Below are 19985 nucleotides of genomic sequence, written 5' to 3' on the forward strand. Positions count from 1 at the left end.
GGGCCTGAGTGCAGGTGTCTGAGATGGTCTGCACTTGGCTGTGCTGGGGGAGGAGGTCTTTTGCTCCACCCCTTGGCGTCTCTATAAAAACCCTGGACCAGAGACAGTCGGGGCCCATTGGAATAGGTTCCAGGCCCTCTCGAGGCTATCCTTTATTTTCTATCTGTTTATCTCCGCAAGACTCTCCGCTATAAATCCTTCTATCTAATATTTCCTGCTGCTCGCACTCAAGAAAACTCTGGGAAGCTGTGGGGGTGGTGGGTAAACGCCCCACAGAATGGCGCCATGAACAGGGACTAAAAAGGGACTAAAAAAAAGGGACTAAAGAAAAAAAAAGGGACGGAAAAAAAAAGGGAACAAAAAAAAAAAGGGGGGACTAAAGACAAATGAACAGGGACTTAAGACAAAGTAATAGGGACTAAAGATAAAGGAAAATAATAGTTTTATTACAGAGTTTTTGGTGAAAGTGCTGAGTTAGCCCTGCCAGTGGAAAGGCATGCCGGTGTTATGGAATATATATATTTTTATATATATACATTTTTGGTGAGGCGGGGGTTTTATCCTCGAGAGAAAAGGAAAGCGGACTGGAAGGATGTCCGATGCTGCAGTGAAATTCTCTTCTGTCAAAATTTTCTATCTTCTATCCCTTTCTCAATTTCTATCTGTGATAAGTATAAGATATAGGGTAGTAATATAGTTTAGGAAAAACTTAGAAGTATAAGATTGTGTAGGAAAAAATAAGTAAGGCAACTAGACAGAAAAACTCAATTTTCTAACTTTGGGGGCTTTGAAAGCAAACTGGGGAAAAAAATCTTTCTTTGGGCTTTTCGGGTAGTAAAAAAGCTCTTCTTGGAGCTTATGGGGAAGGAAAAGTTTCCTATGGAAGCTTTTGACCTGGGGACAGCTGAAAAGCCAAATCCAAGCAGCAGGAGAAAGGAATTTCTCCCTGAAGCAAAAATGGGAGTGTAAGAAGTCAAAGTTTAAAGTTGGGAAGTTTTGGGAAAAGTTGGTCTTTCTCCTGGGGGGAAAAATCTTTCTCTTAAACTAAAAGCTCTTCTTGGAAAATTTTGGGGGAAAAAATCTCTCTAAAAAGCCTTAATCTTTTTCAAAAGCTCTCTTAAACTTAAAAACTAAATTTGTCCTTCTGGGAGATGACAAACATTAGAATCACCTGAAGATATTAGTATGGGGACCACCTGTGATTAGCTCTAAGGGAAAACAACAAACTTAAGACAGCAAAACCTCTAAGTTCTTTCAAGCTTTAACAATCCTCCCTGCAAGGCAGGAGGCAGGAACAAGTTTCTAAAAACCCCTTCTAAGCTCTCTCTTCAAGCTAGTGAAAGACAGTGGGTCAGAGTACCCTGAGGAAAATGCTTGGGGAGAGTAAGGGTGAAGAGCTACAGAGAGCCCAAAAGGGCAGAAAACTTTGCCTGAGAAAAGCAAAATAGTCAAGCTTCACAGTTACAGCTGAGCTGAGGCAGCAAAGGTTTTGTTTGAGCCTTTCAGAATGAAAAGGTGCTCCTAATCTTCCTAATGCAAAGATCCCCTGAAGCAATGCAAACTGTTAGCATTGCATCCTCGCTCCTGAGCAAAAACCCAGAGGTGACTGGCCAGCGTCTCTGAGTTGGAGTGCATTTCGGGGATACTAGGGTTCCTGCGTTGTAAACTTCTTGGAGCACAGAGCTGAGGCAGGAAGGTGTAGGACCCAGGGGAAGATTGCTAATGAACAAAGCTAAAGCCGGTGGGAACGGCACAGTTGTCCACTTTTCTACAAGTCCTGGGTTGATAGGTCCACAGCTGCAAAAAGAAATCTGAGAAAAAGCTTTCCTATCAGAGAAAGGACTTTTCTGGGAAAAGAGTAAAGCTGAACTGTGTCTGAAGCAGTCGTGCTGCTGAGTCAGAACGCTGTCTGGGGAAAGAGCCCCAGCCAGGGCAGAACAGAACTATCCAGGAGTAAAGCTTTCTTTTCTGTCAGAGAAAGCATCTCTTTGAGAAAGCTTTGTTTCAACTGACTCCTGATGAGATGAGGGAGTGTAGCCCTAAGGGGTGATTGCCTCTGGCATAAGCTCTGTCCTTGAGCACCCAGACAAGCAAATGCAACCCACTAGGGGACTGGGCCAGGTGAAGGCCTGATGAGGCAAAACACCTGTCCTAATGGGAGTTTAGAAATGGCAAAAACCTCCCTTGTTAGATTTTCAGTCTGTATGCAAACAACACAGACCCCGAAAACAAACAAACTAAAGCCCCTACCTTCAGTAGCAGGGAAAGCCGCCGCTGTAGTGTCGGAAACTGTTTCTGGGGTAGAGGGGATAAACTGAGACCAAACTGGGAACTGTCTTGGAGAAAGACTCTGAAGAAACAGAGAAGGGACATAATCCTCCCCAGAAAATATGTGACCTGAAAAAAGCTGCTAGAATTTGAGGCAGATTCGGGGGGAGAAAAAGAAGCCCCTACCTCCAAAGGCAGCTAGCAGAGGTACAGAGCCACAGACAGATACCTGAGGCTCTGCATCTGGGGGGGGAAAGGAACAAGCAAAATGAGAATAAAATCAGTGGGAGAAAATCTCTGAAGGAGCTATGGAAAAGCTGTTGTACATGATATTATTTTTCACTGACTGGCTAAGGCAAACACAAGCCTCGAGCAAAGTTGCTATCAAAAATGCCAGCCTCAATGCCGGCTACCGAGGCAGGTGTGGTTCTGATCCGGGGCCAGTGTCTGAAGTTGAAACACCTGTTAAAGCCAGCTGAGGAGAATAGAAACCTCCCAATGTGCCATAGCTGAAAATGTAAAATGCTTGTTCAAATCTCCCATTGCAAAAGCAAAAAACTTTGTTCAAACCTCCCGGGCAAGAATTTGTAAGCAAGTCTAGTAAAAGAGAACCAGTTGACTCTCAGACCCGAAAAGAACTATGGGAAATGACTGATATAAGGAAACTGATATTATTATGGACTGATATAAGGGAAATGCATTCTGGGAAAGGTAGTTTTTCTGCTAAAGATGGCGACATTGCCCTGAAACACTTTTGTCAGCTCGAAAATACATTCATTGTAAAATTAGAATACAGCTTTTAAAAGAAAAAGTGGAAAAGTCGTCTAAGGGTTTAAGTGTCAGTTCCAATGAAAAATTGAAAGGATACGGAACTAGGTGCTTCGTGGTTTGAGGCGCCGTTGGTAAAATGCCTTATTTACCCTAATAGCTGTGCAAAGTTTTTACGGTAGTTGGATGACAAAAAGCTACCTATAAGAGCAAACAAGTCACTTTAAAATCCTTAAAATACCACCTAATAGCTGTGCAGTATTGGCGAAGAGCTTTACAGAAGCTAAATACGGTAATTTCACCCTCAGCGTGAAGTGAAGTTTTTCAGTAGAACAAACCAAAAGTACTGCTGTGATAGAAATGCTTGTCTGAATTAAAGTTCTTAGGGAGCTATTATGAATTTGGGTGAAGGGACAGCCTCTAGTTAAAAACCATCTACCGTTGACAGTGCATCTCTGCCGGTCCAGAACGGCTGAGAGATCTGGCAACTTTGGAGTGTGGCTTTGTCCTGAGAATGTTACAATCCCCTAGCAACAAGTATCACAACTCTATAATGACAACACTCACTAAATCCCAGTGCTTTATAGCAAAGCTGACTATAAACTGTAAACTTTAGAAATGATGTACGTACTTCCTGTCTAGTTAAGAGAATCTTTCTGATAGATGGTGATAATAATTAAGAGTAAGAAGTAGAAAGACGAAAATAAGATATGTGAGTTTGTAAAATTCTGTCTTGTTAGATCTGTGTTAAGAAATCTTTAGGTGTTTGCTAAGTTAGATATATGCTAATGGTAGCCTATATAAGTTTGTAAAATAGATCAATAGAGTTCCTTTAAGAATATAAGCTTGTAAGAAGTATCTAAGGTAGTCTTAAGACATGTAGTAATAAGCTTGTAAGATGCTAGTTGTAAATGTAAGTTTAAATAAGAAATAAGATAAGTATATAAGAATTAATAGGAAATATATTTGCTAAAGTAGTTCTATAAAGTATAAATAAGTAGATGCTAATATGTTGTATGTGAGTTTGTAAAAACGTGTAAATGTTGAATATGAGTCTAAATGCTTTGCAAGGCAAAAAAAAATGTTATATGTGAGTTTGTGAAAAAGTGTAAATGTTAAGTGGGAGTCTATTAATGTATATGGTGAAAACACCTGAGACACAGGAGATAGTGTCCTAGTAGACTGCAAAGTAGGCAGTCGAAATGATTTCAAAAGCTCCAGAAGCCGCTAAGAAGCTAAGAATGGCGGACGCCAGAACCAGCACAAGGCATCCGCAGCTGAGATCCGTGGAATATCAATACAGCACAGAAAAACCTGAGCTAACAGCAAAAACGGTGCGGTTTAAAATATTACTAGAACTAAAAAGGTCTGTCTGTGAGAACAAAAGTTGCAGAGACGCTTGTTTGAACTAAAATTGTTAACTGCAAAAAGTCTTGGTTGTAAAATGTCTCTTCATATTTGGAAGTGAAAGTCTGATACCAGAATTTTCTTGTTTAAACTTTTTGAACTTAAAATGAGATAAAATTACAAAAACATTTTGGTTATGGATTTCTTCAAATTTGGAAGACTAGTACCAATATTTATCATTTGAATTTTGGTACTTAAATGAAATGAACAATAGAGATTTCATTGCAATGGGACAATTTTGAGCTTACTTATAGTAATGACCTAGGAACAGTTTTCTGGAATTGGGTTAAAAATGAAACTGTTTAAACGAAGAAATGTATTTCTACTTAGAATCAAGATGCAGTTTTGTGTATGCATATATGCTTTATTAACTGGTGATTTATGAATTGTTTTGTGGAACTGTTTATGTAAAAATGGAATTACTTATGGAACTGGTTTTGTGTTACAAATGAAACTGTTTAAACATATAAGTTTGGGTTCCTCTAACTAGGTTTGAGTTTTTGTTTAAAAATTATAAAGAAAAGGAGGAGCTATGAGATTGAATTATGTTCGCAGAAACCTATTGATATTAATGCACCCTGGCTTTGTGGAATTGAGGAAATGTTTAAGTTTGATGTGAATACATCGAAGTTTTTCCTATGTTCTGTTAACAAGAAAATTCAAATGAGTGAGTTAAAGTTGTAAGACGGAGAAAATTGTTAACTATATATAGCACCATATATGCTAATTCTAATGGTTCTGTTAAGAGTTTGCTTTGAGTTGTAAGATTGAGAGAATTGTGACTATGTATAGCAACATTTATGTTAACCTGTTAATGGTAATGATGAAGCTAAGGGATTCTTTAAGTTTGTAGTCACCGAGTTTTGGTTTAGAAAGGGCTTGAGGCAGCTAAGACTGCTGTAGTCACCTTGGACTAATTCAAAAGAGAAATGCCATCTATATCATCCTCTACTCCCATACTGGGAGGTGTAACAGCTATGGAGATTGCTGTAAGCCATTAATAGTTATTTTTTTATATATTAAGAAGGGGGGACCTGTGGGAGCCCGTTCTGGGGTTCCTCGTGGCTTTACCCAGCAGGTCCAAATAGAGGATGATCAGGACCACGGGCCTGAGTGCAGGTGTCTGAGATGGTCTGCACTTGGCTGTGCTGGGGGAGGAGGTCTTTTGCTCCACCCCTTGGCGTCTCTATAAAAACCCTGGACCAGAGACAGTCCGGGCCCGTTGGAATAGGTTCCAGGCCCTCTCGAGGCTATCCTTTATTTTCTATCTGTTTATCTCCGCAAGACTCTCCGCTATAAATCCTTCTATCTAATATTTCCTGCTGCTCGCACTCAAGAAAACTCTGGGAAGCTGTGGGGGTGGTGGGTAAACGCCCCACAGTACAGTACTACTTGAGGGCTCTGAAAGAGAAATGCTTAACTTCAGGTGTTTACTTGGGGTTGGTGTGATGGCCCAGCAAGGAAAAACACCTACCACCAAGCCTAATGACCTAAGTTCAATCCCCAGATCCACGTAGTGGACGGAGAAAACTAACTCCCACACATTGTCCTCTAGCCTCTACAGAGGCACCATGATGGGTGCTCTGGCCAGAGCAGGGAAGGAATCGTCTGGGTGTAGTAATTATGAATATGCCCTTGGTGCAGAAGCCACTTGGCCACTGCATATATCACGCATGTATAGTTAAAGTTTGCCTGGGAATCTTGTGTGTCCTACATACAGGGAAAGGAAGTCACCTTGCACCTCTCTCAGGCCTGAACTCTGTGCAAATTCCTCTACTTTTAAACCTGCAGGCCCCACCTGCCTACTGAGGAGGACACTGGATGTGGAAACAAACAAGCTGTCCCAGAGCGTGGGAGGATAGTTGCAGATATTGGGTTAGATACTGCAGATAGTTGCAGATATATATAAGCTCCACTGGGAGTCCTGTAGAGGGAGGCAGGCTGGGGTTAGACAAATGATCACTGGCACCATGGACAGGCCCTGGTACGAACATGCCAGAAATGTGGACCTGTCACAGCCTCACTCTGTCCCTGACAGATCCCAGATAGTCATGGCATGAGAAGCCTGTGCCACCAACATGCTCACAGCATAGGTAAAAGTCCACAATGGCCTTACCTGTTTCCTAAAGGACTTGTAGACTTGGCCTTGGCAACCTTTTCGGACCACTGCATACTGGCGGATACAGTACGTGTTCTTTGAGTGTCTGATCATATTGCCAACAACCTCCACAAGCTTGTCCTGGGGGATGGCGTCATATGCCCCAGTCACATCTGCCTGTGGAACACACATGAACACTACTAAGTATGGTTGGGCCCAGGCCCAGAGGTCCTGCTGGCTCTGTCTTTAGTATCTGGGTTCCAACCATTTTTAAGCAAACCTGCAGGAGACAGAGAAAAATGCAAGAAAGATACTCCATGCTCCTGTACCAGCCTAGCCACACATGCCTATCCCACAAATTTCCTGTTCCAGACAAAGGACCCTGGGGCATAGCAAGCCTACATTCCTCTCTAGCCCATTACCCCAGACTGAGGACCCTAGGACAAGAAAAGCCTACATTCTCCTTGCAGAGCCCTAGAGCCTACAAGGGCCCCTGCCTAACTAAGACACTGAAGCATCCAGGCCCTGGTGGTCGAGTCAAGCATGGCTACTTCTCTGAATGGGACTCAGCATCCAGTGGGATTCTCCTGCAGGACAGGTCCCAGAGGAGTTGGGAGTGCACTGTCCAGGGAACCCATACAGAGCTCAAGGCTATTCTGGGAGCTGGTTATCCCAGAAGAATGGGGTCCCCCTGCTCCTAAGAGAATGGAAGGCCATGGCATCCTTGGCCTACGTGTGGCAGCAGGCCAACACTCTCAGTCACCAGCTTGAGCCTACAACAGGGTCACCCAGTGTTGGCTGCTCCAAGGAGGTCCCTAGAGCCCAGACCACGAGAGCAAATGTGATGGACAGGAGTCCAAATGACCACCTTAACAAAGTACATCCTGGGTGCCGGGTCCAGAGCGCGCACACGCAGCACGAATGTCCGCCAGGTCCTGTAGATGTCATTCAAGCCCAGTACAGAAGCCCCCAGAAGGTTAGGATGTTTTTTCCGTTCATAGTTGAGCACGCTGAACAGAGTCTTGAGACGTTTGCTGAAATGCTGGGCCTGGGCCAGGGCCACAGAAGACACATTAGAAAGGGACCTGGCAGACTGTCCCAGAGCACCCTGATTTCTCAGAACAGACTCCTGTAGTCCAGAGCCTTGGAAGACTTATCCCACTAAGTCACTTGACTGCATTTGGGACACTCACCCAACCTGCCCCAACCTGTTCTCACCCACCACCAAGGGCACTGCCTTCCGGAGACATGTCCTCAGGATCACCTTCACTCATAAAGGTCCTCCAGGCATCAATAGCTTTACTTTGTCCTCTGAGGCATTACTAAGGACAAAGTCACTCCACACACCTTACCTAGGCACTGGGAGGGGTCAGAGCTGTTATGGATATCCAGCTGTGGGAGGCAGCTGCTCCATGGTTACTTTGGCCTCTAGCATGGAGGCCATATAGTGTCTACCCTATGTGACGGGATCCCTGAGGTACCTCCAAGGTTAATGTCCCAAGCCCGCTGGCTCTTGAGACCATCTCCCATCTCTGGGGCCTTCCCATATGCTGAATTTTTGGACTCAGGAACAATCATGTCCTCCTCCGCCCTCTTCTGTCTACCCAGGGCTTAGAACTTCATGAGCCTTTGCGTAAGTCAGAGCATAGGCTCAACCACAGTACAGGAGCCAAGTGCAGTCACCTGCTTCTCTTTGCCAAAGGCTCTGGTGCCCATGCTAAAACTCATGTTCACAATGGGCCGGAGACCACTGGGCTTGGGGATGAAACGCAGTCTGCAGATGGGCATGGCTGGCCAGGCCTCCTGGTGCCGCCTGACCTCCTCTTGCGACAGCTCCCGCAGCTGGACTCTCTCAAGGTGTTGCCTGTTACAGAGAGCATTGTGGAGTTACGACATGAGCATGTGGTAAACTCAAGAGACACATCCCATCAGGGTGGTTAGGAACTTGGGTCATTTGACAGTTCGCCATGCTGTGGGGCTACATCCGGGATCACAGCAACCCACACCAACTAGGCAACCCCCAGAACTGTCTGAACAGGGTATGTTGATGTAGCTGTGTGGGCACCTGGGACATCTGGCCCCATAGTCTACCCTCAGTATTCCCTTCTTGGGGTGGTCCAGTTGGCCAGGATACTTTTGAAGCAATCTGCTGCACTGTATGGATATCCTGGCTTAGATACAGGTGTGAAAGCAAAAAGCATCCCTGCCCGCCCCAGGTCATGTGTGCCAAAGTGCTCAGGAAGCCCTGTGATGGCTGCTAAGGATCCCACAAGCACAAGTAATACATAGGTAGGGTGGACCTCATGAAACATAGAGCTGGGTGGTGAAGGCACACACCTTTAATCCCAGTGCTCAGGAGGCAGAAGCAGGGGTATCTCTGAGTTCAAGGCCAGCCTGTTCTACAGAGCTAGTTTCAGGACAGCCAGGGCTACCCAGAGAAACCTTGGTTAACATGATAGTCTGCTCTCCGTAGGCCTTGCCTGCCATCTACTCTGCCTCCCCAGCTTGGCCTGTGTTCCTTCCACTGGAACAGCAAATCCCAGCTCAATAAGCAAAGAACCTCAGCCACTCAGAGCCCCTGCCAGCTCTCAGGGTGGACCCTTTGTGGTTTCCCACTGAGGAGGCTCCTCACAGGTATTTCCTTCCGGGGTGAACATAAGGTTGAACCCATCTGACCCATGTACCAAACAGGTAGCTGCTTTGCCCTGTTTGGTATGAATTCCTCCTACGCTAGGGATCCTATGGATGGTACAGGTCCAACTTAGGATTTTACAGGCAAGAAAGCAGGATCTCCAGTCCATGACTACATGGAGTCTGTCTTGAAGGTCCATGGGCAGGCTAGCAGGTGCCATACACTGTTGGAGTCTGTGTATGTAAACAGCAGACACGGATATCAGAGATCCTGTGTGGTACCTGACTCCAATGCTCTGCAGCTTGCTCCACACACTCTTACGGTAGAAAAAGAGCTGGTTCTTCTGGAATGTGGTCTCTGTGATGTAAAAGAATGACCTAAGCAGCTCTACCACGTATGTGTCCATCAGCCAGAACAGGAACATAGCCAGGATCCTTTCCCTCATACGGTGCTCTTCAGCTGGGACACGGCTCTTTCCTGAAAATAGTAGATATTCAACACCCATGACTTACCCCCCAGCATGGAAGCCATGGGACCCCAAAATGAGCCCACAAGGTGTTAGGGTTCTAACACCTGGGGTTCTAATAAAATATATTAGATAAATATAATAAATATATCAATAAACTAGTTTAACCTTTTTGTGTGTGTGCTTTCTTTTTAAAGCATGTTGTAAACTAGAGTCCCCGACGAAGCCCTGTCAGTGATGGGATCCGGCAGGCCCATCACCATGACTAGAGAGGAAATGCTGCTGACTGAGCGTGAGGTGCTCTAGTCGTCTTTCCCCAACAGCCATTCACTTCCAACTTCTGCATCTGACCTAGCACCTTGGTGGCTATCCAGTGAATCTTTTGGGATGGACTGACTTTGCAGACCCTAGTTTCTACCAACTCTAAAGCTAAGAATGTCTTCAGATAGGGATTAGGGACACTGTTTAGTTGGTAAAGTGCTTGCTCTAGAGGCATGGAAACCGAGTCTCATCATCAGAACCCATGTTATAAAAGCTAGCTGTGGGGACTTGGGCCTGTGATCTCAGTGCTAAGGATGCAAAGACAAATGGATCCTATCTGAATCAGCGACTCCAGGTGATTAAAGATGACTCCTGATGTCAACCTCAGGCCTCCACACACATGCACAGACAAACTTCAATGGGTACTGAGGCTGTTCTACAGGGTCACAGACCACACACTCACTGCCACTGAGCAGCGCAGTTCAGAGACATGCAGGGCCAAGCAGAGAACAGGCTACTCTTATTGTCACTCTAGACATGTGGGTTCAGTGCACCATGGGCTATGATAGCTGTCCTTCTGAGGACCTCTGAAGATCTCCAGATACCATGGGGGCCTGCTTTATCCAGATAAAGCTGGGTTTACCAGCAGTGATGACCACGAGGGAAACTTGTGCAGGAGAAGGGGAATCCCAGAAGGAGGGACAAGACAGAAGATAGAATGAACAGAGAAAGAAGGACTCAGGGGCTGGAGAGATACCTCAGTGGTTAAGAGCACTGGCTGCTCTTGCAGAGGTTCTCAGTTTTTTTTCTCAGCATCCACATGGTAACTCTAGTTCTGTGAGATCTGACACCCTCATCTGGTCTGCTCCAGCGCCAGGCATGGATGGCATGGTACACATACATACATTCAGGCAAAACACTCATATACATAAAATAATCATTAAAAACAAATAAATGTAGAAAATGGTGTGGAAGTTTAAAACTAAATAAGCAGTGGCCTCAAAAAACAAGAATGGGGCTGGAGAGATGGCTCAGAGGTTAAGAGCACCGACTGCTCTTCCAGAGGTCCTGAGTTCAATTCCCAGCAACCACATGGTGGCTCACAACCATCTCTAATGAGATCTGGCACCCTCTTCTGTGTACATAATAAATAAATAAAGCTAAAAAAAAATGATGTTTAACTTGGGAGTAGAGAGACTGAAGGCAGAGCTAAATCAGCAGAGAGACAGGAAGCTAGTGGAAATGCTGACCAGAGTTCAAGCACATCAAGGCTCAAATGTCAGGTGACCGCCGGCAAAGAGCAGTGCACAGAACTTCTCTCTCAAACGTGAAAACAGAGTAAAGACACGTGAGCAAGGAAAGGCACTTTACAATCACTCAGACAGCAAGACATGGGGGTGGGGTGGGGTGCAGCAAGAGTCAAGAGCAAATGGGCTGAAGAAATGGCTCAGCTGTAGCCGGGCGTGGTGGTGCACGCCTTTAATCCCAGCACTCGGGAGGCAGAGGCAGGTGGATCTCTGTGAGTTCAAGGTCAGCCTGGTCTCCAAAGCGAGTTTCAGGAAAGGCGCAAAGCTACACAGAGAAACCCTGTCCCAAAAGAAATGGCTCAGCTGTGAAGACACTAGCTGCTTTTTCAGAGGACTAGGGTTTGATTCCCAGCATCCACACGGTGGCTCTCAATCGTCTGTAATTCCATCAAGGAATCCAATGCTCTCTTCTGGCTTCCGTGGGTCCTTGGCATTCAAGAGGTACACAGACACACAAGCATAACCCCCACACACATAAAAAAAATTAGAACTGGTGATAGCAAACTGGAAATAACAGAAGCAGCACATTCAGACACATTTCTTCTTGAAAGAAAGGAAGCAAGCAAGCTCGGCTTCCAGCGGAGTGACAACTGTCAGGCTGGCCTGGCCGTATATGAGACGTTCGCTTGCATGCTGTGGAAAAGATCCATCTCAACTATAAGAATGTGAAGAAAGCAAAACTTAGAGGAAGAAAAGAGACACAGCAAAGACACCAAAGCAAGCCCAGTTCAGTCAGTCTGAGCAGCTGACAAACAGCTACCAAGCGGGCTTACACACCTGCAATCCGCTTCCCTGGAAGCTGAGGCAGGAAACAGGGCTGCAAATCTGAGGGCAGCCCGAGCAACTTAGTGAAAACCTGTCTCAGAAAAAAACAAAACAAAACTTTACATTTAAAAAAAAATCACTACAGATATACTATCCTGGCAATCAAAGATTCTCTAATTAGAAAGATAAAAATTCCAGCTGGGTGTGGCAGATCTCTGTGAGTTCAAGGTCAGCCTTGTCTACAAACAAGTTACAGGCCAGCTAGGACTAGATAGTAAGGCCTTGTCTCAAACAAATAAAATAAATAAAAACTTATAACTAGTCCATACACTTAACAATGTTGCATATGAATACCACCAGAACAAGAAGAAATTGTTGTCCCGTTAGAGACAGAGGTATCCACCTCTCTTCCTATTTCACGGCCTGGAAGGATGTGCATGTTTCCTGTATATACCTGACATAGTGAACACAAAAACCTCAGGATTCAGAAATACCATGAACTTAGGAAAACTGGCTGTGCCGAAGTGCAAGATTTCAGCACCTTCAAATAACTGGTATCATACAGACTGTAACACCAGAGTTCAAAGTCAATTTAAAAGGAAAATTCAAAATATTTCACACATTTGGAATTAAAAAAAAATCCCAGGTTATAAATACATCAAAACAACAACAACAAAACACACCAAAAACAATGGAAGGTGGGAAATGCCTCCAAACCACTGATACCAAAATTACCACACATGGAAGCACGAGGTACAGCTAAGGCAGTATCCAGAAGGAAATGTGTAGCCAAACACCCAACTCGTAATGACAGAAAACAACAACAAAAACCTGAAGAGGTAGGAATAAAGTTCTAAAGAAAAGTCCAGAGAAACCGAAGGTCAAAGGGTTCTTGAAGCAGAAGAGACATGTTCAAACACATCTGGAAAAGCAATCATAAGGCTGGATCTGGGCAGAGTCCGATCTAAGCAAGCAGCAGCTTGTGTCCAGAATAAGGAGAGTTGCTATCTCTGCCTTAGGATGTGTGAGGGGCTGTGTATCTCCTTTCCTCTAGAGATGTCTCGGTAACCCTGGGCAACAGATACTGACAGCTGGGGGTCAGGGAGCCCGGAGCTGTATAGGAATGACAGTGTCCGTCAGGCAGGATGACTTACAAAGGCCACAGAGGCTCTGTGCTGCAGTTGGGAGAGCCAGGTATGTATTTTTAAAGGCTCATGTTGGAGCTCCCAAGGATCATCCACAGTGGGTAAACATGGCTCTGCCATCTTTTCCCCATAAGCTGTAAATATCCTAGGAGTTTGGGAGAGGGGAGAACAGGATAGGGAATGTGGTCCCTTCCATACATGCAGATTGATGACAGGAGGGTTGGCTAGGATGGGCCAACTTCAACATTAAACCAGGCAAGGGAGGTCACAGAAGTCCTGGCTCTACAACCCCCAAGTTACACAAACAGGCCCCCTTTATGCAGCAGGCTTGGCTCTCCTTTCTCGGGTCCCTTCCCATACCTAAGATGGGACAGGGATCTTCGCTGTAGGAAGTCTTTCATTTATTTCTCCTCCCTCAACTCTACCCTTTTTGGACTGAGTAGCTGCACCATTATAGCTCAAGTGTACATCTGCACTTAAGTGAACCCCAAGAACCCTTAAACCTCGGGAGCCTCACTTCCCACCAGGACAAATGGGTTCCCGGGCTGACTTGACATTGTTATCATCAAGGCACTGTTCCATGAGGGGATCACGAATAACATGGAGGAGCTCTCACTGGATTTCTATCCATTATGCACCCCACCTGCTTATCTGTTCACCACAGTGTCCCCAGCACTGAGAACCTGCCTGGCCCAGGACTTGGACAAGAATCTTGGTTAGCACAAACTGGGCTGGAGGGAGCTTGGAGTCAGAGATAAATCAGATGGAACTTGCCCAACCATTGACTGCATAAATCCACGGCGCCACTGAGGGCTGGGGCTCTTGGCATTCATCGTCTCCCTTTTCTGGGCCCCTACTGCATTCAGCTGGAGACCAGCCCTGCTCACCTGGACTGCTGCGAAGCCAGAGGCAGTCCTCTACCCTCATCTTCCACATCAGCTCCTGCAGTGAGAGCTTGCCATACTTCCCCAAGGAGATGAACTGCTTCACGTTCTTAAAGAAGCGGCGCTCGTTGTGCCTGGTACCCCAGAGACCTGAAGGCACCAGCTTTCGGATACAGGCCCGCAGGAAACCATATACCTGCCAGGGACTGTTGTGCAGGCGGAGCAAATCAATGAGGTGCGATGGGCTGGTGTCCAAGGCATCTGCCACCTGGTCGGTTGCTGCCCGAAACCTGCAATGTGACTTGAGGAGTTTGACATATGAGCACCTTGTATGGTTCACAAGCAGCTGCTGGAATATGGGTCGCATCTGCCAATAGCGCCTGGAGAGGCGGCGTGTCCCACAGAGTGGTCCAGGCCTCACACCTAGAAAGATGATCTCCACCAGTTTCCTGGCCCCAGTCAAGCTTGGCTGGAGGTTGTTGAGTAGAAACGAGCGGTGCAGCCTCTTTCGGTAACCTCCCCTGGAGTAGAGGAAGCGTTTGGTCTCAGTAAATGGTCTGAGCTGAAAGGCTTCTTGGCATAGTGGTGACTGCTGGGATGTGGAACTGGGCTTGTGCTTAGAGCACACCGACCCAGAGAGATTCAGGCCAGGTGCCTTTCCTCTGGAAGACAAGTCTTCCTTGGTAGCTCTACTAGTAGGCACTGTGGGGGTCTCAGCAGAACTTGGGTCTGATGGGGTTGGAACTGCCTGCCTATCAGGTCCCTTCTCCAGTCTCAGGGCCAGATCACGCCTGGCCTTCTTAGATGAAGGCACACTTTTATCAGTGATGCTGAGATGCCGTTTCGCACCTCGAGATGGCAAGACCAGAGGTTTCCATGCTTCCTGGTGACTGCTGTTCCTGACCCGGTGTGTGGATCCAAGATTAGTAAAATTCCTACCCACTGGTCGTGTGGGCCTGTAGCTGAGGGGCACAGCAAGCCTGGTATTCGCAGTGGCAGAGACTTGGTACAGAGGTGGGCCGCACACCTGATAGGCACAGCTCGGGGCCACCAGCAGGTAGAGTGCACAGTGCGCCAGCAGGTAGACCAGTAGGTCGTCGCCCACTCGGCTCAGCAGAAGCATCCATGCACCACTGACGCGCAGACTATCAGTTACCGAGTTGGGCGAGTAGCTGCGCACGCTGGTTGTGAAGGCCATGGGAGGCCCGCCTTGGGGCCCGTTAAGCAGTGTGAAGCCAAAAGCCAGTACGTTCCTCTCGCCTTTCTCGCAGAGTCTCTGCACGACTCTGGCCACCAGCTCCTTCAGGGATGACACCTAAGGTTAAGAAGAAGGACTTAACACGTGAGCTAGGAGCGCTGTTGCGCGTCCTCCCGGCTCTCCGCCCCCGACCCACAGGGATCCCACCCGGAGGCCCACCTGGTGGAAGGAAAGGCCAGCAGGTGGAGGCTGCGAGCCCCAGGGCACACACACTAGGCAGTGGGCCACCAACGTGCAGAAGGCCTTTGGGTCCCCGGGTTGTACAAGTTTACTGCCCTCAAGCCCCAGGCGCCGCAAGAAGACTGCCAGCGGCAGGACCTCACGGTATTGGCTGCGCAACAGAGAGCGCACGGCCCGGCAACGGGGCGCGCGCGGCATCGCGCTCAAGGTCCGGCCGGGCCTCCCACGTGCGGGAACTTCGATAAAGGGCTGCGCTCAGAAAAGCGTGGGGATACCGGACATGGAGAGCCCGCGGCGGAAGAAGGCGGGGTCGGACGGAGGAAGGGGCGGAATCCAAGCGGACCAAGCATGGTAGCGGAAGGGGCGGGGCTGCACCAATACCTCTTTTCTGTCGGTGGTCCCACAGTTGGCGCTTAAGACTACCGACCAGGCGTGTTCTCCCAGCCGAGTTCAGTGGTTGCAGGAAATGTAGGAGTAACAGAGGGAGGCGCGGTCACAAAGGGTTGCCCTCCACAGAAAGCTTTTCGGTCGCCTTTTCGCTCCGAGCTGGGGGTCCCAGTAGTCTAGACTGGGGCGGAGTCGCAAGCAAAGACACCTGTCCTTGATTTATTGAAGGTTGCGTAGGCAGAGGGACCTAAGGCCCACCCTGCTCCAGAGCAGGCTGCCGCCGCCTTCGAGTTTGGTGCCGACAGTGGGTGGTGGCAGTCGCAGTTCTTTCCAGTCAGGCTTCATAATTACGGCAGGAATTCTACTGTACAGGTTCTTAAAGCTTTATTGTGGTCCTGCCATAAGCCCAGCTCCCAAATAGGTTCCGTTAACATCCATCACCAAAGGAGGGGGACCAGGTGAAGCTGTGCGTCCGCTTTTCTCACCGTCACAGCGGCGTTCACCCACCAGGGTCCAGAGCTATTGGTCATCTCCCATTCACACACGGTAGCGAGACCCGGGTCACTGACCAAGGGCGCTGAGTGTGCACATAGCCAAAGCAGAGACCTCGACCTCAAAACAGCCGCCCATCTAACTCGAGGCTGGCAGCTGTAACTATACTTGACAGTGGGAGTGGGGGGTGCGGGGAGAAGGGCGGCGCACTAGGGGTAGGCGACATAAGTAGTGACCCTACCCAGAGTCATAGCTAGGGGCTGGTGAAGTTTGAAGCGCCGGGAAACAGGGAATCCGTGGTCTTCACAGTAGCTGAATTTGGCAAACACTGAAATGCTAACAAATCTAACCTTTGGTGCCTTCAGCTTTCTGAGGAAATTGCTTCTGTCCACCGACCTAGCATTTGAACAGGCCTCGAGCCTTCCCGACAGGCGCTTTTTCATATTTACTCCCTTGTAGGAGGTCTGCCGCCTTGTAAATGCTCGGGATTACAGGTGCTATTTTAGAAGTCCATTTAGTGGGCCTCAGCCTCTTTGAGGGGTGTTTTTGAGGATTGCTGAGTACTGCTACCTAGGAGATTTGGGACTGAACTAAGTAATTTGTGCCAACAACAAAGTTACTTTAGTGTGGCTCCCAAAAGAAACCAGCATTGAAAACAGTTTCAAAAATGAGAATATAGCTGGGGATGGTGGTGCATCATTGTAATTCTAGCTCCTGGGAGGTGGAGGCAGGAGGATGATGAGGCATTCAAACCCAGGCCAGCTACACAGAGTTTAAGGTCCACTTGTGCCAAGTGAGACCCTGCTCAAAAAACAAAGAAGAGGAGCATCTGCTGACTATACATGATGCCCTGGGTTCAAGTCCCAGAATAAATAAAATAAAATCAGACTAGAAGAAAGCAAAGCAGAAAACACATGTAGAAGCTGTCCATGAGCTATGATGGAACCAGGGAACAAAGAGAGAGCATACTTGTAACAGGCCTGCTTTAGAAACCTGTTCTCATAGATGCTAGACCAGGCAGAGGCTCTTTGGGGAGGGCTGCACCCAGAAGCTATCCCAGAGACAGCAGGTGATAGAGGTTAGAAACCCTGTAGGGAAGGAGGTAGAGGAGAGGACCCCAAGGGTCCCTACCTATATAGGGAGAAGCATCTAGGTAGGATATCCCTGGGGACCTGTCATGCTCTGGTCTGTTACTCCAACCTGCTGGCAGCAAGTGACTCCCACTGGATTCTCCCCATCTGGAATCCGGGTAAAGCTCTGGATGTGAGGCTGTTCTGCCGTAGCTTGTCATGTTCAGGAATCACTGGAATACTGATTTATGACTTAGAACAATAATTTTCATTTACAGAGTTTGTCACTGACACAGAAATTTCATACCTATTATTTATTTCATCAACATCAAAGAGCTCAGGAAGCATGTGAACGGATGCCACCATGCACTTTTATAGGCCCAGCAGCTGTGAATCCCTGGTATCACAGACAGCACCTGGACTTGGGAGCCCTGCACTGACCAGCTTGGTCTCTTCTTGGGATAGATTACCCTGTCCTGTTTTCTCAGTGCCAGTCCCTCACAACTGCCACCGTAACCCATGCTGACACCACTTCCATCTGTTTGCTTCATCTTGCACATTAAATGGCATGAAAACCAATAAAAAGTACTTAGGGCGCAAAAATCTCTTTGAATGTCGTTATTTAATCTTCATGGCTTGGCAAACAGAGCTCAGTTCCTTTTTTACATCTTTGGATTTTCGAGACCTTGGAAGTTATTTGATGAAATTTAAGAAAACAGTAAGATAAATTCATCCACTTGGACTTGGAAAGGTTGTATTTGCTTATGGAATTAAGTTTCTTAATTGCTCCTGTTATAAGCACATAGCTGGCTAGCCTATGTAGTCCTTTCTCAGAGGATGGGGTGTCTGTGAAGCCCTTCAGAAGAGAGGTTTCTTCCAGGCTGGGCAAATCATCAGATCCAATGTGAGCTGTTTGTAATCATGAATAGCAAGGGAAAGGGAAGGAGAGGTGAATGACTAAGCCACTGGCTTCTGACTTGAGGAAAGAGTGTTCAGGTTTTCAATAATTAAAGAACATGCTTAATCCCTCTCTTGAGGAGGCACCTCTGCTACTGCTCAAGAGCAGAGGAAAACCTAGCCACCATGACGAGAGGACTTGGCTTCTCCTGCGTGCTGCATCTCCCCACTGCCACCTCTTCTTCCATTGATGCAATAGGTTCTTAAATGCTCATTCCTTCGTGCCACTTTAAGAGCAGCTGAAAATATCTTTGAAAGATACACGGGAGTACTTACCATCCTGCTCAATACACCCACCAGAATCCTCTCATCACCTCCCAGCCTTTTACTCTGGGTTTCTGATCCTCATACTATGGCTTCTGCTTCACCACAGTGGTGTGTGTGTGTGTGTGTGTGTGTGTGTGTGTGTGTGTGTGTGTGTGTGTGTGTGTGTGTGTGTGTGATTCTGAAAGCAATGCTGATCCCTGCTAAGTCCTGAAGTCCTTCCTGGAATATAACAACAAACATTTCACATTTTAGATTTTAGGATTCATACAGTTTAACAAAATATGAACATAGAAGCAAAAAACAAAACAAAAAACCCTCCAAACACACAGCACTCAGGAAGCCCAAACAGGATTGACATGAGTTCAAAGTGATTCTGAGCTACCAAGTAGAACTACCCCAGTTAAAAAAACAAAAATTTAAAAGTCCAAACATAGAAAGTACAAGAATGAATTTAAAAAAGAAATGAAAAATGTACCCACAACAATCCCCATAGTATTGTTAGATGTAAAATTCCAGGTACTGAAATTGATTCATAGTATGACTTAAGTTTGTGTTTAGAATGCAAAATCAGGAAGATAGAATATAACTAAAGAGCAGGTCAGAAGATGTAGAGAAGCAAATAGAGCTTCTAGAGATAAAATGATCATGTAAGTCGAAGGAACAAAAGTTTCAACAAATGAACCAGGTATCAAGTAGCTATCTTAAAAGAAAACAGGTAATATGGAAGTAAATGAAAAGATAAGGTCATCCAGGAAAGCACAGATGTGGAAAACAGCCTACAATTTTTCCATTTTTGAAGACAGATATGTATACATTATTATTACTATTACTATTATTATTATTATTATTATTACTAACCAGAAGAAACAAAAAGAACTACACAGTGAAAAAGGAAAATCCCAAATGCAGACAGGAAGAAGATAGACTTCTCAACAAGGAAGTCCCCCAGATTTGAGGAACTCATGATGATGGGACCACCGAAGGCACGTCCAGAGGAAAGCCACGGCCAGCCGGCCACCCTCCTACCCGTGTGTCCAGGCTTTCAGGAGTGGAGTGAGGGGAGATGCTGATTTCTGACATTGAGGCACGTCTGAAGTAGGAGCCGTCTCCGAGCTTTTCTTCCTTGTGAGGTTTTTATGGTAGATCCAGTGTTTCAAAGGAAAGGTGGTCAAAGTCACCTGACTGAGCCAAAGGATTTGTCTATTTTGCCTGAACTGTCAGAGAGACTGGCACAAGGCTACCCACAATACACTACTGTTACTGCCAACTATGCAGACCCTGGTGACCTGGCTTCTCTGCTTCACCCTCCTGAGCTGGGATGGCAGTGGAGTTTTTGGTCGTCTTTAAGAACCAGTGTTGGATGGCCGGGCAGT

At 46.6% G+C, this 19985-nt stretch overlaps 1 protein-coding gene across 3 annotated transcripts in view; it reads right to left on the reverse strand.

The window, feature by feature from the left end:
* Positions 1 to 19985, reverse strand: part of Tert (telomerase reverse transcriptase) — a 31207-nt gene extending 11222 nt beyond the window's left edge. The window contains exons 1-6 of one of the 3 annotated variants that reach the window (XR_006063842.2): positions 15419 to 15743; positions 14005 to 15316; positions 9455 to 9650; positions 8225 to 8405; positions 7410 to 7589; positions 6560 to 6718 (exon numbers count right to left, since the gene is read on the reverse strand). Coding sequence is in view for 2 of the 3 variants with exons in the window: in XM_006990005.4 (XP_006990067.2) it covers positions 6560 to 6718; positions 7410 to 7589; positions 8225 to 8405; positions 9455 to 9650; positions 14005 to 15316; positions 15419 to 15637 (2247 nt within the window). In the remaining variant the exon portion in view is untranslated. Of the gene's footprint in view, positions 1 to 6559; positions 6719 to 7409; positions 7590 to 8224; positions 8406 to 9454; positions 9651 to 14004; positions 15317 to 15418; positions 15744 to 15820 lie in introns of those variants that run through there. The other 2 variants (XM_076551659.1, XM_006990005.4) reach the window with 2 other exon arrangements.

Source organism: Peromyscus maniculatus, chromosome 15 (assembly GCF_049852395.1).
Source record: "Peromyscus maniculatus bairdii isolate BWxNUB_F1_BW_parent chromosome 15, HU_Pman_BW_mat_3.1, whole genome shotgun sequence".
Taxonomy (NCBI): Eukaryota; Metazoa; Chordata; class Mammalia; order Rodentia; family Cricetidae; genus Peromyscus; species Peromyscus maniculatus.